This window comes from Sciurus carolinensis, chromosome 6 (assembly GCF_902686445.1).
Source record: "Sciurus carolinensis chromosome 6, mSciCar1.2, whole genome shotgun sequence".
NCBI lineage: Eukaryota > Metazoa > Chordata > Mammalia > Rodentia > Sciuridae > Sciurus > Sciurus carolinensis.
The window spans coordinates 156,054,846-156,081,584 of record NC_062218.1 but is presented as its reverse complement, the minus strand read 5'-3'; the positions used below and the strand labels follow the sequence as shown (position 1 = coordinate 156,081,584).

The following is a 26,739-nucleotide window of genomic DNA, read 5'->3' as shown; positions in this document are numbered from 1 at the left end:
TTGCTCCGACTGCGGTCCCCTGGGCCTTACAGTCTAGTTACAGGAGAAAACAGTTGTCAGGTGAGTGAAACAAACTAAACCAGGGCTGCAGGGGGAAGAACAAAGGGCGGCAGCACAGGCTTTGGCCATCCCGTCGGCCTCCAGCTAACACCCAGTCGCATCCTCGCCAACACACTGGCATGGACTCTTAGGAGCTGGAAGCTCCTTTCTGGGTGGAACACTTGAGCTCAGAGAAGATAAACTGGGCTGTGCCCCTTCTTCATGATGCTGAAGTCCGGAGGGCAGGGTCCATGAAGGACTGGCTCGCCACTCCATTCCTAGAGCTGGCATGTGGTAGGTACCCAGGATGCACTGGGAAAGGCATGGAAGCTGCCTACAATGCTTCCCTTGCAGCTGGCAGCTTGCCATGGTGTCTGTAAGGGCTTGAACAGGACTGACATTCAGCATTATGGTCACGTGCATTGATACCTGCAGGACAGAGAGGAGCGTCCTCAGGAATGACCAGAGAAGGTGAGGGGAGAACACAACACTGCCCAGCCACATACTCACACTTTCTGGTCTTGCAGCAAGGACAGAGCAGAAAGGTTACTCAGCTGGATGATTAATATTGCAAATTGTTTATTCTTCTCATCGTACCTGAAATGGAAAGGGCAAGAGCAACACCTATTAGGACCACATCTCTCTCCCTTTCTCTCTTAATAATCACAAGACATGGCTGTTGGCTGGCTGGGAATTGTGGGGAACCTGGCAACACACACCGAGAGCTACGGTGCCAGGTAAGGAAGCAGGTCCAGAGCTGTCAGTCATCTGAACTTCTCAAGAGTTTAGGTGAAGTTTTCTGATACTGAAATGCTAGCAATTAATTCCTATTTAAAAAATATGTAAGTCATTTCCATTAAGAGGAAACAACAATATATATATGGGCTATAGGCCCCCACCGTGTTCAACGATTCGGGTCCAAATTGTTGGGATCCCAATGGGTGTGGACAAATGCCACAGCGACAATGAAGAGACACTGTGGGTGGGCAGGAGGTCTCTGGCCTGGTTCTGGCTCTGCCACTGTCCAGTCCAGGTGCTGGGGTGAGCCACAGGTCTTTAGAAACCTGTGTTTCTCATCTGCAGATGGGGAGCGGGGAGGTGGGGAGGCAGCAAGTACGCTTTTACTTCAGAGCCTCTCATGGGGAACAGGTCCTGCTGATTCTGCCCTCCCCGCCAGACAGCCGTAAAGGTAAATGCTGGTAAAAGGTTGTGACTGGAGAAGGAGTCCCACGCCGACCCCTCCCTCTGCCCTCGTCTTCCCTGTCTCCCACTTACTTCAGGGCAATCTGAACTCTAGTGGCACCTGCTGCTTCTGATTCATCACTGTCAAATGCAGCCGTGGCTTCTGAAGCACCCAGTCTGAAAGGCAAGGGGAAGAGGGAGTCAGCTGCCCTGCAGGGGCGCTGGGACAGTGAATTTCTGGAAACAGAGTTCTCTCTGGGAGGCTGTCACTGGATCCTCCGGGAGGAAAATGGGGGTGTGCCCAGCATCCCTCCAGACCCCACCTCCACCCCATTTGCTCTGGGCACCTCTTTTTAAAGGGCTTCCCTTTTCCAGCACTTGGTCCCTAGCAGGCGCTTCGCGATAGCTGCCCCTGGACTGGCTCTTACAAATATTCCAAGCAGCTCCAGCCCCCCGAAAAGCCATGCTTGCGTGTTCCTGCTGTCTGCACCTTGGGCACAGCCCCAAGCAGGGCTGCCAGGGGCGTGGGAGCTGCACACATGACCTCCTGTGCACCTGGGGGTGGAAGGCCAGGTGCTCCCGCGGGCCCCGCCATGGACACCATGGAGGCTTTGGGTCTCCATGGACACAGAACCAGCATTCACGGACCCACCTCTGCACAGAAGCTTCGTACACACCACTGTCCCCGGCCACTGACTCGTCCGACACTGCGGCCGAGACACAGGCCACTTTCAGGCCGCACCCTTGGGTTGCATTCACAGCTGGAGGAGGAAAGGGGGGAAGGAAAGACAGCAGGGCAGGATCAGAAGCCAGAACAGGGGTTGACCTCACAGTTTTGACCCACCCTCTGTCCCACCAAACTCCAACCACCTCTGAGCCCTAAAGCAAGGCCCTGCTTTGCTTTGGGGCAAGGAAAGGATGGCAAATGATTTTGCATTTAACATCCCAGACTCTGGATTCAAACTGCCTGGGTTCAAACAGCTCTACCACCGACAGCTTTAGGGCCTGAGGCCACAGCTATCCCCTTTAACCCCAGATTCCTTGTCTGTGAAATGGGGATGGTGACATCTACTCTAGGGGGCTGCGGGAGGCAGCACAGGGGAAGACCTTAGTGCAGAGACTGATGCGGGCCAAGGGCTCCACCAAGTTCATTACCACCCTCCTATGGCCATTATTGCTTCTATCACTATGGCGATGTCCTCACTATGGCCATGTCCTCTAGATCCACCCTGATACACTTGGAACAGAATTTCAGCCCCGGATCCTCAGCAGGGTGAGGGAGGGATGAAGTCCCCGCTCTCCCAGTGGGCCTAGCCACGATGCTCCACGCTCTCCTCCTCTTGCTTCCCCTCAGCACAGTCCTCGAGTCTGACCCGGGGCTCACATCTGGGTGTGCTGCCATGACGAGCATTCGTTCCTGGCCCAAATACCGGGCACCTCTGGTAAGCAGGTCCATGGTGAATAAGACAGGCCCAAGGTGAATAAGACAGTTTCTGGCCTCTGTGGGGTGGGCAAGCCTAGATCCAGGCTTTGCAACTTTATAGACGACACTCTGAAGCACCAGGCACCAGGGACAGTCGGGAGAGAGGGGCTGACAGCATGGCATGCTGGAGAAAGGACCGGTGAGCCGGAGAACACGGGAGAATGCCGGCACTGGCGACGGGAAGCGGCTCTCCCAGCCTGCGCCCCCCGCCTGCTGGGCCCTGAGACCTCCCGCCTCCGCCCCACGCATCTCCGCCCTCCACTAACCCACTTAAGGAGATTAATTTGTCTGCTGACTGAGCAGCGGCACTAATCGCATAACCTGCTTAGCGTCTGAGCTCTGCCTGGCATCGCTCTCTGCGGGGGAGGCTTCCAGAGATGGCACGAAGGAAATGTGTCCACACCGTGTGCAGTCTCTGGCCCAGGAGCCCCAAGAATATGGTCTGGGAGGGGAGGGCAGCCATTCCCCAGGGCCTGGCAGGGGTCCGAGTGTCCCCATGTGGCTCAAACGCCCCATCAACCCATCAGAGCCGCTCTTCAGTCTGGTGAGAGGCACCACCTGTCCCCCCACCCCCAGGGAATAATTTGCCACCTGCTGTAGTAGGAGGCTTGTTTTTATTTTTGTTTGAGAGCACCCAGCAAGACTCCCTTCTTGATGAGGGAACCCCAGGGATCTCTCAGCTCCTTTTCTAAAGAAACACTGCCACTCAGAGTCCATGGTTAACAAGGAGACCTTATTTCCCTGCTGGCTCCTACTGGCTCTTGAAAGGGAATAGATAATTTTGTCAGCCCTGCCCCTTCCTGGAGCCATAAGGCTGACATGGGTCCAGCTTCTCCTGGTTGACCTCCTGAGGACCAGAAGATGAGCGCTTTGCAGACTGAGCTGGGCATATGCTACAGAGGGGTCCTGGGCAGGTGCCAATCCGCATTCTGCCACTGCCACTTGACTGCTGTGCAACTAATCTTAGACAAGTCTTTTAACCTCTCTGCGCCTTGCCTCTGCCATCTGTAAGACGAGGATAATATCACCCTACTTCAGAATCATGAGGTAACATGGGTGAGTATGCACAATAGTCCCTGACCCCTGTACCCCTGTGTCAATGCATCCTGGCTATTATTGTGCTCTGGGTGTGTGTGGAAGGGGGTGTCAGGAAAACTGAGGAACTCCAGGTGAGCTTACTGGGCACCTGCTTGGTAATGACTATCATGTCCTGAGCTGGATGAAACTGTGGGGCTGGCAAGCACCAGGAGTGTCACGCAAATAAACACTGAGCTGCCTCCCATCGTAAGTGGGAAGGGGCACGGCTAGAAAGCACTTGGGTTCTGGGATAGGTAAAACCTGGGTTCCAGGCCCTGCTTTCTTATTTGTTCCCTGGGTAACTGGGGACAAGCGATATTGCCTCTCTTAACATCAGTTTCCTCATCTGTGAAATGGGCAAAAGAGAAGCAATCTATTTCAACAGTGCATAGTACATCTCCAATAAATGCCAACTACGGTGCTTTGTTATGCAGTTGCTGCTAAAGATAAACTTTTCCTCCTAACGAACCTTAGCGTCATTCTCTAGCCCAAAGGTCCCCTATGGCTCAGGCATGGCTTCCCAGGCCCTCTTTGGACCTTGCTGCTCCAGCTGCAGTGATTGTGTTCTTGTTTTTTTCCAGGGCTGGCTCCTTTTCGTCATCTAAGCCTCTACTCACAGGTCACCTTCCTTTGCAACCCAGTATGAGCTGGCAGTACCACCCCAGCCTGAGGGCACTATCACATGCCCTGCTTGATTGACTTCTTAGTACTTTCATCTGGGTGCATGTTCTTGCCTGTGTCTCCACGGAACCTCAGCTTTCTGAGAACAGGGACCTTGTGTGTCTTACACACTGACCCTAGGGACTCGCCCAGCGTTGGACATGGCCTATCTGCTGAATGCATGGAAGAATGGATCTGGGTACATCCATTAGTGCAGGATCTGGCCTTCAGTTTTAGTAGGTACTAAATATCTGTTGAATGAGTAAGTTCACTAAGAAAAACCCTCAGTGCAGGACCTAGTGTGATGGAGCTGATAAATATCTACTGAGTGTCTAAATCATTTACCACACGAAGCCCTGGTACTTAGAAAGCTGTCAGGAAGTGCTGGCCACGATTACCACAGGGGACCCTGAGCGGGAAGCATCCCTCCTACTCCTGGTTCCGCCCTGTGCACATGGAGCTCCCCACCTTGGCCCAGAGGCTTGCCGTCCGCTCCTGGTTCTTCCAGCCGGTATCTTTCCCGGGTGCTGCTCCCGAGGCTCAGCTCACAGAGAGTGGCACTTAGCTCTGGGTCTTCAAACTCCAGGGGGCTCAGAAAGGCATCTCCAGTCAGTAGGGGGTCGGCAATGAGAGGGGAGCAGGGCGGGGACGGGGAGGAGAGCGAGGAGCGTGGGGACAGCGAGGTCATTGACTTCGGGGTGCCAGACAGGGAGCGCAGGGCCTGCAGGCGGCCACCTCCCTCCGCCTTCTGGGTCTTGGCCACCTCGTCCTCGTGGATAGTGGTGATGCAACCTGAGGGCCGGAAGCCCGTGGCGCCTTCCAGGAGCAGAAGCTCCACCTTGCTCTGCAGCTCGGAGTCTAGCTGCTCGAAGGGGTCATAGTAGAGGTCGGTGAAGCTGGCCGAGGTGGAGGAGTCCAGGCTGCAGGCGGCCAGCGAGCCCCGGCTGGACGTGAGGGACCCAGGGCTGCTGCCCGAGGACAGGGACTGCATGCTGCTTGAGAGGCTGGGGATGAGGAGGAAAGGGACAATGACTACTCAGAATATTAATGAGGCAGGCCGCTGGGGACCATCCGTAAACTTTGGAGGGCAGCAGGGCTCTTGGAGCGTGTGATCTCACCGGCCCACCTGGCAGCCACCTTGCACACCCACTTCACCACTGAGAAAACAGACACCCAAGAAGGCCACATAACCAGAGGGGCAGAGCTGTGCTCTGAATCCACCTCTTCCTTCTACCCTGTTCTCATTCCTCCACCGACTACATCACATTTTCAAGATGCCGGAGTTTTTTGTTGTTGTTGTTTATTTGTTTGTTTTTGGTTTTTTCCGCACTGGGGAGAGAACCCAGGCACATTTTACCGCAGCCCTTTCTACTTATACTGAGACAGGGTCTCGCTAAATTGCTGAGACTGGCCTCGAACTCAAGATCCTCCTGCCTCCATCTTCCCAGGCACTGAGATTACAGGCATGCGATGCCACGCCTGGCCATGATACGGTACTGTATGTGAATCCAGTTGGAAATATTTCTCAATACTTTTCTTAAAACCCGCTCACTTTTTTATACTTTGAAGTATTTATTTTAAAAGGGAACTTGACATTCCTAAGTGCTATTTGAAAAGCAGTAGCACTTGCTATACAAAGAAGGCAAGAAACGACATCTAATGAAAACAAAATGCTGGTATCAGTTCCAGGATGCACTCTTGCTGGCCAGAGCCCAGCTGGAAGCCCCTTGCTCCAGGGAGGGAGGCGTCAGAGGCCTCTTCAGACATGAGAGCGTTGACTGAGGCCTTCTCAATGGGAGCAGCTCAGAGAGGTGAAAGACCCCGTCCTGGCCACACGGGACCAAGCCCAAGTCTGCCACACCGACCTCCCTTTCTGAGCTTCTGAACATCTACACTTGAGCCAGAGAAGATGAGTCAAGGGCAGAGCTCAGCGGCGCCATCTGCACCTGACCAGGGAGCCAGTCACCCAGTGCCACCACTCACCTCTTCAGCTGCGAGTGCAGGGCTGCTACCTGCCTGGTGGCCTCCTCCAGTTCTCTGACCAGCTGGTTCCTCTTGCTGTTTAACTTTAACCTGAAGGGAGAGAAAGCATGATGGGAATGCGCCAAAGGGATTGGCTCCTCATGTACCCCCAGCTCCCAGAAATGAAGCACCAGCATGTGCTCTTAGGAATGTATGCTCAGTCCAAAGATGCATCTTCAAGAACTTTCTGGAAGCAGTTTCCCATGGTGTTTGGGGGAAGTAACCTCTACCTATATTATAATCTGGCCGCAATTGCTATATTACTTACCTACTCCGTCAGGCACTGTGCTAGGAACCTTGAGACGCTGTCTTAACTTAGTCACACAATGATACTTGCATAGTAAGAATGATTTTTACCACCTAACATATGAGGACATGGAGACTCATGGAATTAAATAATTTACATAGAACTACAGAATTAGTGGCAGAGTTACAATTCCACCCTCACTTTCTTTTCTTCCTTCCCTCAATTATTATTTTCTCCTTTCCTTCCTTCCTTCCTCTTTCCCTCCCTCCTCCCCCCTTCTCCAACTAACATTACCAAGTGCCTACATCACACTAGATGCTGATCTTGCCACTGGGAAGATGGAGAACAGATAGAAAGAAATACTTAAACACCTAATTAATGCCATGTGTGACAAGGTCCATAATGGAAAAGTACAAAACAGTAGAACAGGATGTAAGAGGAGACACCCAAATTAGGCTTTAAGCAAGTGACATGGTGGCTCTGACTACTGGTGCTCACCCTTGTCTGTGTCCCCATCAGTGCCCAGGCTCATAGCTGGGCCATTTCCCAGCCTCCCTTGCAGCTGGGTGGGTGGGGCACACGATGGAGTTCCACCCTGTGGGATGTGAGGTGAAGTCACCTGTGTCAGGCTGAAGTGGTTGAGGAAGGTGAGTATGTCTCCTTGTCACTGACTCCTGTGGCCTCAGAGGGGAGGTAGTCTGTTCTGAATGACCACATGAATGGCTGCTGTTACTGGGGATGCCCACCAATGAGATATTATTACATGAGCAAAAAATATGTTTCTATTATGTTAATCCCCAGGGATTTGGGGGCCATTTCTCACAGCAGGTGGAGACCCTAGCAGAAAAACCTCAGTCAATAATGATAGACAGACAGGAGCTGGTTGGGGAAAGGTACTTCCCCGCTCCAGATAAGGTGGAAAAACTTCATTTGCTATGCCGAAAGATCTGGATGCTAAAACTGCCGTGGGTGGAGGTGTTCCACTCTTGGTCCCTCATCCTCTCCTGCCATCCTGCTGGAGAGGGAACTACTGGCCTGCTGTTCCCTGGTCTGGGAAGCACACCAACAACACAGTTCACCCAGCCTGGCGCCTGGGAGAAGGGCGTCATTTCCACAGAAAAGCAAGCCACACCATCTCTCCACCATGTGCTCAGGCCTCCAACACGTGCTCTGCAGCAGAGGCCAGAGATTCCTCCAGACCCAACAGAAAAGTAGAGAGAGGTGGGTGGGACTTGTAAATGGGCAAGCAGACCTTTGAAATGACAAAAAAGCCAACCAGAGCAGTGGGTGGAGCAAGCTTGGCATGGTCCCTGGCCAACTCAACCCCTGGTACTGTTCTTCCAGAGTCCTGCTGGGGGCTGGCAGAGGTGGGTAGCAGATGGGCAGATGGAGGCCACACCAGCTGAAATTCGGAATGCTCAATGGTGTGGAGAAGGCTAGGGAATCTCTTGTCTCACCATATGATCAAAGTCCAGAAAGGGTGTGAGGTCTGGGGTTCAGAAGTGGGGCTCACAAGCCACAGAGGCACGTTCCAGGAGCACATGCAGGTTCCCCCGGGAGCCTGGACAGGGTGCTGAGGGAACTAGGAGTTGGCCTGTTTGACTTCCTGAGCAGGTGGGGGCAGCCACTGGCAGTGCCCAGGCCTCCCTCCAGCAGCCATGGGTTTAACAGGCCAGATGGCATGTGTGTGAGGCCCGGCACGTGCTGGAAGACAAGAACGCACCCAGTGTGGAAGCAGGCAGAAGACCAGAAGGTGGGGCTGGAACCCCACGTGCTGCAGCTCAGTCCCTGGGGTGTTGGTTAAAATCGCAAGAACCCAGGCCACATCTCAGGTCTGGAGAAGTGGTCCCTGGGGCAGGGCCAGGGAGCCCCCACTCTAAAGAGCAACTTGCATGACCCTCCGCCAGTTCTGATTGGCGGGGAGGGGGAATGCGAGGAAGGAGGGGAGGAGGGGCGGGCACCAGAGAGTGAGAAAGCCTGGGGTTTGGGTGGATTTTGGGAGACAAAAGGCACCTGGGTATGTTCACTCCTGTGCTCAGAGGCTCCTTGAATGGGAAAGGCCATTGTATGAAGCTGAGGTTCCTATTAAATCCACTGGGGGAGGGTGTGACAGGGGAGAGAGAAACACACTAAAAGGTAGATCACTCACACACACACACACACACGCACACACACGCAGAAGAGAAACAGGACAGGAGAGGCTGAGGACACACCAGATGAACAAGGAGCTGGAAGCAAACAGCCCCAGATACATCAGCATTCCTGTGGGACCCTTCTCAGACTGCTCTCGGGCACATCTGACGCCCTGCCCTTGTGCTCGCTGGCTTCCCTACCATCGCATTTCCCGGGAGGATCCTGCCCTCCAGGACTGCCGTGTTGCCTGCTGAGCAGATGGAGAGGAGTGGAGACTGAGGCCTCCCTGGACTGGCGTGTGAACCCCCTACTCCAGAGCAGCCATGGGACTGTGGGCAGATGGGGGTGAAGGCACAATCTGGGCCTCTGAGGGAGCCGCAGCCTAAAGCTGGCATGGGCTCCGCAACCAGCAACCCGCTTCTAAACCCAGTTCTGCTGCTCGGTGATGTCGGGCGAACCTCTGATTCCTTGTCTGTAAAAGGGGGATTACTCTCAGGGTGGCAGGGAGCTTTGACATAGAGCACAGGGGCTGGCCACCATGGCTCTTTTTACATACAGTCTATCTTAGGGGTTTTAAAGAGAAACTCTAGTTCTAATTTCAGGAAATGGAAATTTCAGTATCAGGGAAGAGCCTCAGTTAACAATCTGGTCCAGCCACTTGCCTTCACACTATATTGGGAATTATCCCACTTTTTCATGAGGCACCTGAAGCCCATACTGGTCAATAACTTGCTCAAGGTCAACAGGTGGGAATGTATCTTTCCCTCTGTTTTTGGTTCTGAGGATTGAACCCAGGGTCACTTAGCCACTGAGCCACATCCCCAGCCCTTTTTATTTTTTATTTTGAGACAGGGTCTCACTAAGTTGCTGAAGCTGACCTCGAACTTGCAATCCTCCTGCCTCAGCCTCCTAAACCACTGGGATTACAGGTGCACCACTACACCCAGGTGGGAAGGCATCTCTTTACTCCACAAGAAGCAAGACGGCTGTGAGTATTCTCTCTAGCTGCTATGGTGAGAATGGTGCACAGCCATAGGGTCTGGGAACAAATAAGGGACACAGGGTGCTGGCCTAGAGGCCAGGCTACACCACTAAAGGTCTGCACAGGTCACCTATTTATTTATATTTTCAAATACCACTAAAGGCACAGAGACACAGCTCCGTCACCGAAGTGCATGGTTCCAGGAAAATCTGGACAGAGTCTTGATGCTAAAGGAAAATTCTGGTAGCTGCTTCCAAGGGCTGCATCACACCGATTATTTGAGCTCTGTCTTTCTCCTGTTTTTCAGTTACCCAGTGACAGTTGAGGGCTAATCAGCCATTCTTATCAGGAGTGGACACACTTTGGACATCTCTTTGGGTAGTTCTGATAATGTTCTTGGTGGAAGAGATCGCCACCAGTGACCGCTCAGGGATCCTTCGGAGCCACGGGGGCATGCAGGGGCTGAGCAACTCTATCCAGCGGGCACTGCTTGAGCTACTGGAGATTACTCAATTGCCAGGATGCTGCTGCACGCTGCATCCTTGGAGGGCCCCTCACCTGATGACACAGACAGAGCCAAGGTAGACACCTAGGGCTCCCACGCTGCTTCTGTGGGGGCACAAGCTGGGCTTCTTCCTCTGACAATCACTGGGAAAAGGGATTCACGTGCTCATCTCCCCAAACACACACACACACACACACACACACACACAGTGTAGGGAATCACTGGTTTAGAAGAAAACACAGAGGAACGATCTTAAGACACAGGTACAGGCAATGACATTGTGGATAAGACCCTGTGAGCACAGGCAGAAGAAGTAGAATTGTACAAATGGGATGCGATCAAAACAAGAAGCTTCTGCACGGCAAAGAAAACGACATGGTGAAGACACTCTGCAAACCACCCAACCCACAAGGGACTGGTACCCAGAACATAGGCGAGTCGCTTTGGCTTTTAGTTTCCAAAGTCTGTGAGTGGAAACCCCTCGGAGGAGAGAGAACCCAGCTCTCAAGACTCCTCAAGACGGGAAGAGCTTGCAAAACTGTTGCTACGAACACAGGACGTGATACTATCAGACCAAAATGGAGAAGAGTGCCAGAGCCAGAACGGAAAGTAGATACCACTCGTCTGCGGAGGTGCAGGTGTCGGAAAAGGTGAAACTCAACATTCATAAGGAGGAATCTATGACAAAGGTTGACAGAGAAACTTTGCAGAAGTCAGGTCCTGGATAAGCAAGCGAAGAACTCTCAGATGGAAGGGCGGTAAAGAACGGGCTTCAGAATGAAGGGGGACAGACCTTGGTCGCACCCCTGACATTCGATTATCATTTGGAACTTGAAGGGGTTAGTGCTACATCCACATCTGAGGCAGTATCAGAGACCACAGATGAGTCACATGACATTCAAAGCCCAAAAACGGGGGCTGGGGTTGTGGCTCAGTGGCAGAATGCTTGTCTAGCACTGTGAGACACTGGGTTCAATTCTTAGCACCACATAAAAAAAATAAATAAAGATATCATGTGCATCTACAACTAAATCACAAACAAACAAACAAAACCCAAAACGTGATGATGACAGCCTCAAACCTTCAATTTAAGGTTTAAAGCATTGCTTCGTATTTGTCTTAGGTTATACAGTGTATATTAAATAAAAACCTTGTCATATGGTATATTTTATAATAATTGTGAGATAAACCATACTAGTTTAGTATTCTGACTAGTCTCATCTTATAAAATACCTATTATTATATTTCACTTGTCTAAATGATAATTGCAATTCTGAGTTTTTAAAGAAAGGCTCTTCTTGAAGTCAATTATATTGCTCCAAATTAATCTGAGGATTTATTTTAAACGTTGACTAACATACTGCAAGAAAAAGTCTGCCAAGAAGCTGGATGTGGTGGAGCACGCCTGTAATTCCAGCAGCTCGGGAGGCTGAGGTGGGAGGATCATGAGTTCAAAGCCAGCCTTAGCAACTTAGTGAGGCCCTAACCAACTTGGAGAAACCCTGTCTTAAAATAGAAAATAAAAAGGGCTGAGGCTGTGCTTCAGTGGTTAAGTGGCCCTAGAAAACTAGTTTGTTCATGTGCTTACAATGGGCAGCCCAAACCTGCCAGTGGGTCTTTCCCTGGCACTGGTGCTGGGGATATGGAGAGTCCACAAGCAGCATGGAGGCAGAATCACACTTCACATCAGCTGGGCACTGGGAGCAGCGTGGGTCCCATTCTTACCTCATTCCTTCTGTGTGACGATCGATGTGTCAAGTGCAGTTGTGCTTAGGTACAGAACACGTGAGGAGAAGCAGGCGAGGGAGGACAGCAGGTTAGGTGGGAAGAGCTGGGGCATTTGTTTGGGATCTGCTACGTTTTCCATGCCTGCAGGGCACGCAGGGGGAGGTGCTGGAAGAGAGCTGGGCATATAACTCCCAATCTAAAGTGAAACGTGAGTTGGAGAATTGTAACTAACACCTGCTGCTGTGCTTGTGAGCATTCTGAAGGTCCACAAAATATAGCTGCTCTTTTTTTTATATTTTAATTTATTTTTATTTAAACAAATGGGATACATGTTGTTTCTGTTTGTACATGGAGTAACAGCATACCATTTGTGTAATCATACATTTACACAGGGTAATGATGTTTGATTCATTCTGTTATTTTTTCCTCCCCCCCCACCCCTCCCACCCCTCTTTTCCCTCTATACAGTCCCTCCTTCCTCCATTCTTGCCCACCTCCCACCCCCCCATTATGTGTCATCATCCGCTTATCAGTGAGATCATAGGTCCTTTGGATTTTTGAGATTGGCTTATCTCACTTAGCATGATATTCTCCAATTTCATCCATTTGCCTGAAAATGCCATAATTTTATTATTCCTTATAGCTGAGTAATATTCCATTGTGTATATATATATATATATATATATATATATAAATATATATATATATATACCACAGTTTCTTTATCCATTCATCAATTGAAGGACATCTAGGTTGGTTCCACAGTCTGGCTATTGTGAATTGAGCAGCTATGAACATTGATGTGGCTGTATCTCTGAAGTATGCTGATTTTAAGTCCTTTGGGTAGAGGCCAAGGAGTGGGATAGCTGGGTCAAATGGTGGTTCCATTCCAAGTTTTCTAGGGAGTCTCCACACTGCTTTCCAGAGTGGCTGCACTAATTTGCAGCCCCACCAGCAATGGATGAGTATACCTTTTTCCCACATCCTCGCCAACACCTATTGTTGCTTGTATTCTTGATAATCGCCATTCTAATTGGGGTGAGATGGACTCTTAGTGTAGTTTTGATTTGCATTTCTCTTATTAGTAAAGATGGTGAACATTTTTTCATATGTTTGTTGATTGCTTGTAGATCTTCTTCTGTGAAGTGTCTGTTCAAATCCTTAGTCCATTTGTTGATTGGGTTATTTGTATTCTGCGTGTAGAGTTTTTTGAGTTCTTTATATATTCTGGAAATTAGTGCTCTATCTGAAGTATGAGTGGCAAAGATATTCTCCCACTCTGTAGGCTCTCTCTTTGCATTGCTGATAATTTCCTTTGCTGAGAGAAAGCTATTTACTTTGAATCTATCTCAGTTATTGATTCTTGCTTTTATTTCTTGTGCTATGGGAGTCCTATTAAGGAAGTCTGATCCTAAGCCAAAGTTGAAGATTTGGACCTACTTTTTCTTCTATGAGATGCAGGGTCTCTGGTCTGATTTCAAGGTCCTTGATCCATTGTGAGTTGATTTTTGTGCAGGGTGAGAGATAGGGGTTTAGTTTCATTCTCTTGCATATGGATTTCCAGTTTTCCCAGCACCATTTGTTGAAGAGGCTATCTTTTCTCCATTGCATATTTTTGGCATCTTTGTTTAGTATGAGAAAATCCTATTTATTTGGATTTGTGTCCGTGTCCTCTATTCTGTACCATTGATCTTCCTGTCTATTTTGGTGCCAATACCATGCCATTATTGTTACTATTGCTTTGTAGTATAGTTGAAGTTCTGGTATTGCAATAACCCCTGTTTCATTCTTCCTGCTAAGGATTGCTTTAGCTATTCTGGGTTTCTTATTCTTCCAGATGAATTTCATGATTGCGTGCTCTATTTCTGTAAGGTACATCATTGGGATTTTAGTTGGAATTGCATTGAATCTGTATAGCACTTTTGGTAGTATGGCCATTTTGACAATATTAATTCTGCCTATCCAAGAACATGGGAGATCTTTCCATCTTCTAAGGTCTTCCTCAATTTCTTTCTTCAATGTTTTGAAGTTTTCATTGTAGAGATCTTTTACCTCTTTGGTTAGATTGGTTCCCAAGTATTTTATTTTTTTTTGAGGTTATTGCAAATGGAGTTGTTTTCCTCATTTCCCTTTCAGCTGTTTCGTCGCTTGCGTATAAAAATGCTTTAGATTTATGCATGTTGATTTTATAGCCTTCTATTTTGCTGAATTCATTGATGAGGTCTAGAAGTTTTCTGGAGGAGTTTTTTGGATCCTCTAAATATAGAATCATGTCATCAGCAAATAGTGACAGCTTAAGTTCCTCTTTTCCTATTTGTATCCCTTTAATTTCTTTAGTCTGCCTAATTGCTCTGGCTAGAGTTTCGAGGACAATGTTGAAAAGAAGTGGTGAAAGAGGATATCCCTGTCTTGTTCCCATTTTTAAAGGGAATGGTTTCGGTTGTTCTTCATTAAGAATGATGTTGGCCATGGGCTTAGCATAAATAGCCTTTACAATGTTGAGGTATGTTCCTACTATCCCTATTTTTTCTAGTGTTTTGAGCATGAAGGGTGTTGTATTTTGTTGAACGCTTTTTGTGTGTCAATTGAAATAACCATATGATTCTTATCCTTAAGTCTATTGACTGATGGATTACGTTTATTGATTTACAGATATTAAACCATCCTTGCATTCCAGGGATGAACCCCACTTGATCGTGGTGCACGATTTTCTTAATATGTTTTTGGATATGGTTTGCCAATTTTTGGTAAGGATCTTTGTATCTATATTCATCAAGGATATTGGTCTAAAATTTTCTTTCCTTGATGTGTCTTTTCCTGGTTTGGGTATGAGGGTGATATTAGCTTCATAGAATGAGTTTGGTAGGGTACCCTCCTTTTCTATTTCCTGGAATACTTTGAGAAGTATTGGAATGAGTTCTTCTTTGAAGGTCTTGTGGACCTTGGCTGAGAATCTGTCTGGTCCTGGGCTTTTCTTGGATGGTAGGTTTTTAATGGCTTCTTCTATTTCATTGCTTGATATTGATCTGTTTAAATCGTGTATGTCCTCCTGGTTCAGTTTGGGAGGAGCATATGTCTCTAGAAATTTGTCAATGTCTTTGGTAGTTTCTATTTTGTTGGAATATAGATTTTCAGAGTAGCTTCTCATTATGTTCTGTATCTCAGTGGTGTCTGTAGTGATATTTCCTTTTTCATCACGAATTTTAGTAATTTGAGTTTTCTCTCTCCTTCTTTCTCTTTGTTAGTGTGGCTAAGGGTTTGTCTATTTTGTTTACTTTCTCAAAGAACCAACTTTTTGTTTTGTCAATCTTTTGAATTGTTTCTTTTGTTTTGATTTCATTGATTTCAGCTCTGATTTTAATTATTTCCTGTTTTCTACTATTTTTGCTGTTATTCTGGAATGTGCTCCATGCAATAAACTTTTCTCTTAGTACCACTTTCATAGTGTCCCAGAGATTTTGATACGCTGTATCGTCGTTCTCATTGACCTCTAAGAATTTTTTTTTATCTCCTCCCTGATGTTTTTTGTTATCATGTTTCATTCAGTAGCATATTATTTAGTCTCCAGGTGTTGGAGTAATTTCTGTTTTTTATTTTGTCATTGATTTCTACTCTCAGTCCATTATGATCTGATAGAACACAAGGCAGTATCTCAATTTTTTTGCATTTCCTAAGGGCTGCTTTGTGGCATAACCTATGGTCTATTTTCGAGAAGGTTCCATGTGCTGCGGAGAAGAAAGTGAATCCGCTTGTTGATGGATGGAATATTCTATGTATGTCTATTAAGTATAGGTTATTGATTGTGTTATTGAGTTCTATGGTTTCTTTGGTTGGTTTTTGTTTGGAAGATCTATCTAATGGTGACAGTGGTGCATTAAAGTCACCCAGAATTATTGTGTTGTGGTCTATGTGATTCCTGAAATTGAGAAGGATTTGTTTGATATACAGGGATGCACCATTGTTTGGGGCATAAATATTTACTATTGTTATGTCCTCCTGATTTATGGTTCCCTTAAGCAGTATAAAATGTCCTTCTTTATTCCTTCTGACTAACTTTGGCTTGAAGTCCACTTTATCTGATATAAGGATGGAAACCCCCGCTTTTTTACTGAGTCCATTTGCATGGTAGGTTTTTTCCCATCCTTTCACCTATAGGCTGTGGATGTCTTTTTCTGTGAGATGAGTCTCTTGCAGGCAGCATATTGTTGGGTCTTTCTTTTTAATCCATTCTGCCAGTCTATGTCTTTTGATTGATGAGTTTAGTCCATTAACGTTCAGGGTTATTATTGAGATATGATTTGTATTCCCAGTCAGTTGGCTTATTTTTGGTTTCTAAGTTGGCTTGGTTTCTCCTTTGAGTGGTTTTTCTCTAAGGTAGTTCCTCCCTTTGCTGACCTACATTGTTGTTTTTCATTTCCTCCTCATGGAATATTTTGTTGAGAACATTCTGTAGCGCAGGCTTTCTATTTGTAAATTCTTTTAAATTTTGTTTTTCATGGAAGGATTTTATTTCATCTTCAAATCTGAAGGTTAGTTTTGTGGGGTATAGGATTCTTGGTTGGCAACCATGTTCTTTCAGAGCTTGAAATATGTTGTTCCAGGCCCCTCTAGCTTTTAGAGTCTGGGTTGAGAAGTCGGCTGCTATCCGTATTGGTCTCTCCCTATATGTAATCTGATGATTTTCTCTCCCGGCCTTCGAAATCCTATCTTTATTTTGAAAGTTAGGCATTTTCATTGTAATGTGCCTTGGTGTGGATCTGTTGTGATTTTGTGCATCTGGTGTTCTGTAAACCTCTTGTATTTGATTTTCCATTTCATTCTTCAGGTTTGGGAAATTTTCTGATATTATTTCATTGAATAGGTTGTTCATTCCTTTGGTTTGTATCTCTGTGCCTTCCTCAATCCCAATAATTCTTAAATTTGGTCTTTTCATGATGTCCCATAGTTCTTGGAGATTCTTTTTATGATTTCTTACCATCTTCTCTGTTTGGGCAACTTTATTTTCAAGATTAAATATTTTGTCTTCATTATCTGAGGTTCTGTCTTCCAAGTGGTCTAGTCTTTTGGTGATGCTTTCCATTGAGTTTTTATTTGGTTTATTGTTTCCTTCATTTCAAGGATTTCCATTTGGTTTTTTTTTTGAGAATCTCTATCTCTTTGTTGAAATGATCTTTTGCTTCCTGCAGTTGCTCTGTCAGCTTATTGGTATTATCATTCATTGCCTGCATTTGCTCTCTTATCTCATCCTTTGCTTCGCAAATCATCTTAATCATGTATAATCTGAAGTCCTTTTCTGACATTTCTTCTAACATACTGTCATTGGATTCTATTAATATACAATCTAGATTTGTTTGGATCATTTTCTTCCCTTGGCTTTTCATGTTGCTCACGTATCTTCCCCTCTAGCAGTGCAGATCTGGGTTATTGCAGATTTCCCCCTATAGGCTTATAGTGGTCCTATAGGTTTCCAAAACCTTTTCTTTAAGGGGAGATCAATATTAGCAGTGCCCAATTCAGACAGTATGCAATCTTATACCAAATAGCCCCTATGAGGACAATAACAAAATTGTCATAATAGACAGAATGAGTTCAAATATTATCTTTAGTAAAACAAACAGATTTGCAATAAGGTCTGCAGTTTCTAATGGAGGACAAAGAGGATGCAAAGGGATGTAGAATGTGACTGTTAATGGGATAAGAAAAGAATATACAGAAGTTCTAGATAATAGAAAGGGTGATAAGGTATTCAAAAGAAATTGGATGTTAGCATGCAAAAGAGGGAGAAAGAGACTCTGAGGGAACAGGTAAACAAAAGGAAAAGAGAGCAAGAAAAGTAAAGAAATAAAAACTTAAAATTTTTCAATAAGGAGAAAAAAGAAAATCTACAGTATAACAGTCATATAGTAATGAAACCTCCCAGCGTTCAGTAGCCTGATGCATGAGAGGTAGCTGATATTGAGCTTCAAGTCTCCAGCAGGCGTCTTAGGATGGGTTTTGCCCCACCTAAAGATCGGAGTTCTGGCTTCCAGGATTATCCAAGATGGCCGCTCTGGCTTCCAAATGTGTTGGCAAATGGGGAGCTGCAGCTCAGGGTGTGGACGTGGTCATTTGGAGGTCCTGCAGGAGGGGTGCGGTTGGTCAGGCAGGGGTCCTGGAGGTCAGGTGTGTTTGGTGTGGTTGTGGAATCCTGGAGGCCGGGTGCAATCAGTCGGTCTGGGGTCCTGGTGATAGGGCGCAGTCAGTTGGTCTGGGGGTCCTGACGGCAGGGAGTAGTCAGTCCATGTGAGGGCCCCAGAGGCAGGGAGTGATGGGTTGGGCTGAGGGATCCTGGAGACGGGGCTCAGTCAGTCTGGCCAGGGGTCCTACAGGGCCTGGCTGTTGTCTCAAAATGGCGGCAGCCACGTGTAATCAAACCTGCAGGTACTGTGACAGTGAACTTTCAGGCAATAGCAGGCAGCTGGCGCTCCACTGGTGGGTGGCGATCAGTTTGCTGACTGTTGTCGGACGATTGGGAGGTGAACCTCATGCGTTGGGTGATGGATAGGTGTAAGGCAGGTGATGGACAGGCGAGAGGCAGGCAAATGGCAGATGATAGGCCTCTTTTTTTTTTTTTTTTTTAATTTATGATTTACCAGGACATTAAACAAGTCTCAATTGTGGAACGTAATTTAAGAAAAAGGAGTTGGTTTCTAGCCCAAGTAAATATTAATGGCTTACCTAATTGAGCTTTATCATAAACTTTTTATTGGCCTATAAACAAGTATAAAAAGAATTAAAAAAATATTTATCACTGTCAAAAAAAGTTAATAAAAATAAATAAAAGTTTTTAAAAAATAAACTTCTTACATTACTACTTTGTTTTATGTAGATAAGCCAGTAACATTACTTTAAAATCATTGATAGACCTATCCATATTTAAGATGTAATATTTCAAAATACAGAGGAAAAAATGTATGAAATGGAAGCTGGGAAAGTAAGGAAAGGCAGAAATTGTGTGTGTGTGTGTGTGTGTGTATAAATACAGAACACACACACATATATGGTTATATTATATGGACTCATTCTTTGCTAAAAGGATAAGCTTACATACAGAAAAGTAAACATGGATAGAGAATATGAAAAGCAATAGAAACAAAACAAAACCAACAAAAACCCAAACAACAAATAATAAAACAATGTGATAAAAAAAAGGGTCAAATGACCTAAACAGAAATTTCTCCAACCATACACAAATGGCCAACAAGTCCAAAAACCACTCGACATCTCTAATCAGGCAAATGCAAATCAAAACTACAATGAGATATTATCTTACCCCAGATAGAATGGTTATAATGAAAAAGACAAAAAGTATCCAACGCTGATGAGGTTGCAGAGAAACGAACTGCCATTGACAAGAATGCCCATCGGAAGGAGCATTAGGGAAGACAGTACGGAGGTGCCGCCAGGATGCGACCCAGCCAAAGGATATCACACTTGCACTCCCATGTTTAATGCAGCACTACTCACAAGAGCAAGAGTAATCAACCAACTGTCTACCCGATGAGCGGATAAAGAAAATGACACACACACAGACACACACACACACACACACACACAATGAAATTATTCAGCCATAGAAAAGAACGAAATCCTGTCATTTGTGGCAAGATGGACAGATCCAGAGGACACGGTAAGCGAAATAAGCCAGACACAGGAAGCAAGCATTGCAGGTTCTCACTCATCGGTAGAGGCCCAAAAGGTGACCTTGTGCAAGCCAGGAGAGAAATGACAGGCACGGGAAGAGCGTCAGTGGTGGACAGAGGGAGGTCAGGCAATGGGTCCCCAGGTTACATAGGAAGAATAAGTTCCAGCATCACACACCACACTAGGGCACCTACTGTCTGCAACAGTTTGCTACATATTTCAAAATAATAAGAGTTTGAAGTTTCCCAGTGCAGAAAAGATAAATGTTTGGGGAGATGGAAATGCCAATTTTCCTGACTGGATCATTATACAATATATCCATATACTGAATTACCATACTGTACCCCATAAATATGTATGAATATTAAATGTATTCTACTATCATGTACAACTAATTAGAACAAATAAAATTAAAAAAATAAATTTTAAATTTTTTTAAAAAAGGAAAAGAAAAATCACAAGCTTTGACTCTGAGCTTGTAAGGGCAGGAAGCTTACTCAGTAAAGTCTGCTACCAAAAAGTGAAAAGAACTAGAATAGATTTGAAGGTCAACAGGCAAGGGCCACACCTTAATTTCTGAATCCTCCAAACTGCCCTGCACATAGATCATGTGTAACTAAATGTATTTTTAACAAAGTGAATAAGCCCCTGGTTGAGCGGCAGGTGAGTGGATGAGCGGGAAGCCAGGGGTGCAGGGCCTCCTGTGAACAGAGTCACACTCTGCAGTGTGGGACCAGTGGGGACACTAGTGGAAATACATAAAGACAAAGTCTGGTATGGGGTTTAAAGAGAGAACACAGTGGTTTTCAGGTTACATCAAGCCCACAGATGAGGCTGATTCCCACTATTTTTCAGAACTTTGGATTAGTTGCCAATATTTAAATATTAAAAATTCAAATAATTTTGTTTTTTTTTGAAATCGGGTGTAGCTCAGTAGTGGAGCACTTGCCTAGCATGTGTAAAGCCCTGGGTTCCACCCCAGGCACCACAAAAAGTGTACGTGTGCATACACACACACATATATAAAACACAGGCACTCAGGCGGCCGAGGGCCCACACTCACCTGCTGGAGCAGAGACGGCACATGCTATAGACAGCAGGCTCTGCACTACGGTCTGACGTGGTCTGCACCAGGTAGGCCCCAGGCACTTCTATAACCTGCTTGGGTCCCTATAAACTTAACAGTTTACAACCCCGTACACACCAATGGGCTTCAAACTGCAAACACTTAGGATGAGGTGAAATCAATTTAGTGGGTCATAAACAGCATGAAGCAGGAAAAGAAATACATAAATACATTCAAAAGAAATACATAAATACATTCATCCCGTGGTATTCTGGGAGACGCGCACACACACACACGGATACTAAAGTCCACGGATGCTTACCTTTCTTATGCGTATGGTATAGTATTTGCAATCTCTGGTATACTATTTTTGGGGGACTGGGTACTGTGGATTGAACTCAGGGGCACTCAATTACTGAGTCACATCCCCAGTTCTATTTTATATTTTATTTGGAGACAGGGTCTCACTGAGTTGCTTAGGGCCTCACCGATGCCAAGGCTGGCTTTGAACTTCCAATCTCCAACCCCAGTCTCCCAAGCTACTGGGATTAAAGGATGCACCATTGAGCCCGGCTTTCCTGTCTACTTTAAATCATCTACAGATTATTATAATACCTAATGCAATGCAAATGCCATCTCAAATAGTTGCACTGTGAATTTGTATTTTTTGTTATATTATTTAAATAAATATTTTTTCTCCACTCTTTCAATCTTCAGTTTCAATCCGTGGATCTAGACTCCCTGGGTACTGAGGGCTGATTGTCCAACAGGAGAGAAGACACTGGAGGACAGAGAAAGCATGTGCTCTACTGTGTCATACTGTGTGTATTTTAGGTCATGATACAGAATGTGAATCATTGTCACAAAGATGGAAAACAAGTGCCCTCCATGACACAGAGTGAAGGGGCTCACTTTGATCAGAAGATCCGATTCCTGTACCCAAGGAGAAAATTTTTGGCACTGTGACTCCCGTGCAGAGCTCCAGGTGACAGGTGCACGGGACGGCATACCCCTCCCCCGATAAGCTACCGTGGAGGCTGCAGGACATCTGAACTGGCGCAGCTCACGGCAGAGCTCGGGTGCCCCAGGGCGTGCCCCTCACACGGGCTGGCACATTCCCCTTACCAGAGCCCACGGGACACACCTGGTTCCTACATCCTGGCCCAGACCCACCTCTCTGTCAGTGCCTTGCTCTGTGTGTCCCGGGCTGCCTGCAGGTCCTTCTCCAGACGCTTCCGAGCCATCTCCAACTGTTCCACCTCCCCCTGGCTCCACTTCCGGGGGCTGATGAAGCGCATCTCCTTCAGAAGCTCCTCCTTCTCATTGATGAGGATCAGCCGGTCCCTCTCTGAGTCTAGCACCCCTGGCCAGGCCTCACTGTCGAGCTTGGCCAGCTGGATCTTCAGGTTGGCGATCCTGGGGGTGGAGAAGATGAGACCCACTGGTATGAACAATGGCATTGTGGGGACAGGGAAGGAGACTGTGTTTCTTTGGATATAAGGGACCAGGAGCCAGGAGGCCCTCAGAGAAATCCTCGACAGTGACTGTCTTCCTTTTGATCAGTTTCTAGAAAACATATTTTTATCTAACAAACACATTTGGGTGCCTATCACGTTCCAACAATGAAGTTGTTGTCCCTGGAGTAGAGACATGAGCTAGGCAATGCCGTAAGCCTGCTACATGAGAGACTTGGTTCCAATACCAGGCAATAACCTCTTTCCGTGAGCTGTGTGACCTTGGGTCAATTGCTCACCTCTCTGAAGGGAGTAATAAAAGCGCCTTCCTCACTGGGTTGTGATTGAAGATTTTACAACAACCCTTAAACCCTCAAAGCACGGTATTTGGCACATAGTAAGCCCTCAGTAAATGTTTCTTTTGCTACTGTTGTTATTACCGGGTTGGACCACTTATTAATTACGTAACGCTAGGTAAACTCCCCAAGACCTGAAGATAAGAGAAACAATCACTCATCCTTCAGATTGGGAGGAAGAGCAGTAACGTACGCAGAGTGTCTGACATGGTATGCGCTCTGTCAAGGGCAGCTGTGGATCACTGGGCTCATAATGACTAACCGTGCATTCTCAGTCGAGAGAGAGGAGGTGGTGCTATTGAAAAGCCTTGGATTTGGGTTCTGATGGCTTGAGTTGGAATCCTGGCTCTGGCCTTTGTGATGGAAGGGGAGCCTAGGGGTGCAGCTCAGTGGCAGAGCACGTGCTTTGAATGTGCAAAGCCCTGGGTTCAATTCTCAGCACCACCACCAACAAAAAAATCATTTTAGTGTCATTTTTGGTGCCTGGTATACTGCAGGCACTTAATAAATGCTAAGGGAAGAAATCCGTAGACTTGCATCTTATCTCTAAGACTCAGGATCCTCATTTCTAAGGTAGGGATAATGACAGTACCAAAGAGGTGGGTTAGGAAAAGGGAACTATATGAGCTCTTCAGATATTGCCGACTAAACTGAGATTCCCAGGGAAATGAAGAGTAGTGCTAGAACTATCTAGAAGTAATTATGCCATGATTCTTTAGACCTGATCCATTGGAAGGGTTTCTGGGCCTCACAACTAGGCCTCATGTCTTGGCCTCACCCCATCCTGTCAGAGCACACACGGAAGCAATTGTTAAGCTCACTGGACATGTGCCCGATGGCTAACCTGAGATTGCAAATCGCAAACATAGCCAATACTTGTTGAGAGCCAAGATCTATATGGGCCTGCAGCTCAGTCTTATCTGTGGTCAGTGTGGTTGGACTCTCATTTTATCAAAACATTGCTGGAGACAAGACCCCTTGTGATGAGCAGCAAAAACTCTGTACAGAAAAACACATCTAGGTTTGCTTCTTCCCCAGTCAAGTGTCCCAGCAGGAATTTTTATGGTGAGCCATGCAGTTTCACATTGATGTATACAGCAACCCATTAAGGTTCGTTTTGGGGCCACTTCATAGCTGCTATCTCCAGCGCTCTGAGCAGCTCTGAGAATGGAATCGAAAGGTCTGGCAGCTAGGCCACTAGGAGTGATGGATGCTTTCCTGGGTGTACTGTCCAGGGTGCTATCCCTATGCCATCGCTGCTTAAGTTAGGGTAACATCCTCTGGAAAATCTGACGAAAACTGTCAGTCTCTCAACTTCCAAACACACATGGCAAAACCTGACATGCGACGATCAGACATTCCAGGCACTATAGCTATGTCCCTTCCCTCCAAATCCAGCAGCCCCTGCTTTTCTACTCCTCTTCTGTCCTTTACACAAAATCTAGCTTTGGGTAGAGGAGGAGGCAAGAAGCTGGGTCAAGTCAGATGAACCAGGAAGCTCTGTGGTAAGTTTCATGGCTCGACCCAGAGGGAACAACACTTCAGGGCTTTAGTGTCTCCAGGACTGGTCACATAGGACAGGTATTACTGCAAGCTGGAATAGATCCCAGGTCCAGAGTGGTCCCCTTCAGAGCGGACAAGGGACTGTCCATACACAAGTTCTGCTGAACCCCTAGGGGAAGCTGAAACAGTGAGGCATCTGTGTCCCTCCACCTGCCCGTTATCCCTCTCTTCCTTCTTTTGCTGACACCACCCCATGGTGCATCCATGGAAAACCTCACCTCCCATACTTTTAAGTCGCTTGGTTCCCCCAAAGCTGACCTCAGTCTCCTTCCAGCATGAGCATGTGACCCATGCACGGACCTTCAGAGAATTGTAATCCTCCCGCCACCACCATCCCTACCAGCCCTGCATCGATGATTGGTTCATCCAAAACCACCAATGAGTCTCAGACCCAGAACTTGCTATTTTGTGATTCTGGGGATGGAACCCGGGGCCCTGCACACGCGAGCCAAGCACTGCCACTGAGCTACATCCCAGCCTCTGAGACTCGTTAAAACTTCTGGGAAAGACAGGTCCCCTTTCTACTGGGTTGTTAACCTGCTTGTACATAGGCTTAGGATTGCTGGGGGGTCATCTTGCCACCTCGAGAGAAAAACTTACTTGATATGAAGGAGCAGGGTGGAGAAAAAAGAGATGGAATCTATGCAACATTAATTGAGCGCCTGGATCAAAGTCTGAACCTCTATTTCCCCAGGATTTTGGAGTTAGATAAACCAATAAATTCCCTTTTTGCTTCTTCCTCTGGTTTCTATCAGATTTCTGTCATTGCTGCTGAGAATTTGGTGCTAACAGAGGGTGGGCAGAGCAGCAGGACTGGGCATTGCCACACTCTACTTAGCCTGGCTGAGAGAGTTCATGGATTAGGCAACTTAGTCTAGGGATGTATGTATGTAAATGTGCTCCAGGATACTCAGTGGGTTCTTTCCTAGTAAGGCTGGTTCAGTGTAGAGGAAGATCATGAACTTGAAATCAGAATGTCTAGAGTTCCAATTCCGACTCTACAGCCTGGAAAAGCCATGAAACATCTTGGTACACTCTCTCCTTTCTAATACAGAAATAATAAAATAAAATCTACGGCATGAGGTTGCTTTTAAAATTAAATAAGATGATAGATGCACAAACGTTTCAGTACTGCTGAGTGCAGTGGCACATGCCTATCATCCCAGTGACTTGGGAAACTGAGGCAGGAGAACCAAGTTCAAGGCCAGTCTCTGCAACTTAATGAAGCTCTGTCTCAAAAGCAAAAAATGGAAATGGCTTGGGGACATGGCTCAGTGGTAGAAGGTCCCTGGGTTCAATCTCCAGAACCATAATAAATAATAAACAAACAAATAGTACAACAAGCTATCTGTTTATGCCTATTAACAGGTGCTCTAAAAATGCCAGGTTTGATTATTACTTTAATTTTATTTCTGGAAGTGGAACTATGAAGTCACGGAGCATCTTAATTCCTGGAGTTTACGCATTTGAGGAGCACAGTTGGCGCGTGTACAGTCAGGCAGGAGATATTGAAAAGCGTGGTGTCTACAGCCTTCTTAGCCTATTGCCAAAATGACCAAACAAACCTGTTGATCCTCCAAACCAAACTGCTTCCAGAATCATCAGAAAACTCTGATTACAGAAACCAACTCAGGAAGGAGAAAGATAAGTCGGCAAGGAGGTTAAGCCGATTTGGGTTCAAAGCATGGTTCCACACTCTGCAGGGCAGTGTCCTGGGCAAGACATTTCCTCTCTAAATTCCAGAGGATTAACATAGAAGGACTATACTACCTACCTTTGTAATCTTTATGAGGGTCAAACAGGGTGTGAGTGTAAAAAGCTGGGCTCGGAGCAGACTCCCACCATATGACTGCAGGAACCGCCACAGCCCCAGAGCCGGCCTTGACTTACCTTCTCTTAGCCTCTTCATATCGAAGACGCAGTCTGACCTTCTCTGCCAATTGATTGTTGCCGCTGGTGCCGAACTAGAGGGCGAGAGCAGAGTCAGGAATCACACAGCTGTTGTGGCTGCTGCTGAGCTGTTTCAAAAGGCCACCAAGGACTTGAGAGCTTGTGTGAGCAGAGCTAAGAACTGCCCCTGATTATTGGGCTGGCTTGTGGATGGTAGGGAAGCTAGTGAAGCAAAAACACTTCTTTTCTTTCAGGTCGTGGGAACACCCTTGAACTGACATCCATCACTTGAAGAAAAGAAGCCGATGGTTCAGAATATCACCTTGCAGCCCCAAATGGCTCAGAGCCAATGGAGGTGGGGAGGATAGTAGGTGAGAAAAACGGGGGACAGGTCACACATAAGAAAGCCATCCTGGGGAGGGGGTCAACTGAAAACTCAGGCTGCAGTCAGGACTCAACCCTAGGTGAGCATAGAGAACGTCCTAGGATTTAGGAGGCACAGAGTGCCTTCAGAGATACCTGGCTTACACGTGGCTTGTAGCTGGACAGGTGGGAGATGTGGGGAACGAGGGAACAGCTCTATGCCCTGTGCTAGTCTGTCAAGAGCCACAAGAAGCGACAAGGTTCCCCAGACAACACAGCTACAGCTTCTCTTCCCAAGCCGGAGGA

General features: G+C 46.7%; 1 protein-coding gene across 1 annotated transcript in view; it reads right to left on the bottom strand.

Annotated features, from left to right (window-relative positions):
• The window catches only part of Wwc1 (WW and C2 domain containing 1), a 156,935-nt gene that overhangs the window by 34,122 nt on the left and 96,074 nt on the right, over nucleotides 1-26,739 (bottom strand). Inside the window, exons 8-14 of the mRNA XM_047555790.1 lie at nucleotides 26,071-26,144; nucleotides 21,981-22,223; nucleotides 6,425-6,514; nucleotides 4,910-5,445; nucleotides 1,874-1,982; nucleotides 1,315-1,398; nucleotides 550-636 (exon numbers count right to left, since the gene is read on the bottom strand). Coding sequence (XP_047411746.1) covers nucleotides 550-636; nucleotides 1,315-1,398; nucleotides 1,874-1,982; nucleotides 4,910-5,445; nucleotides 6,425-6,514; nucleotides 21,981-22,223; nucleotides 26,071-26,144 — 1,223 coding nt within the window. The remainder of the gene's footprint in view (nucleotides 1-549; nucleotides 637-1,314; nucleotides 1,399-1,873; nucleotides 1,983-4,909; nucleotides 5,446-6,424; nucleotides 6,515-21,980; nucleotides 22,224-26,070; nucleotides 26,145-26,739) is intronic.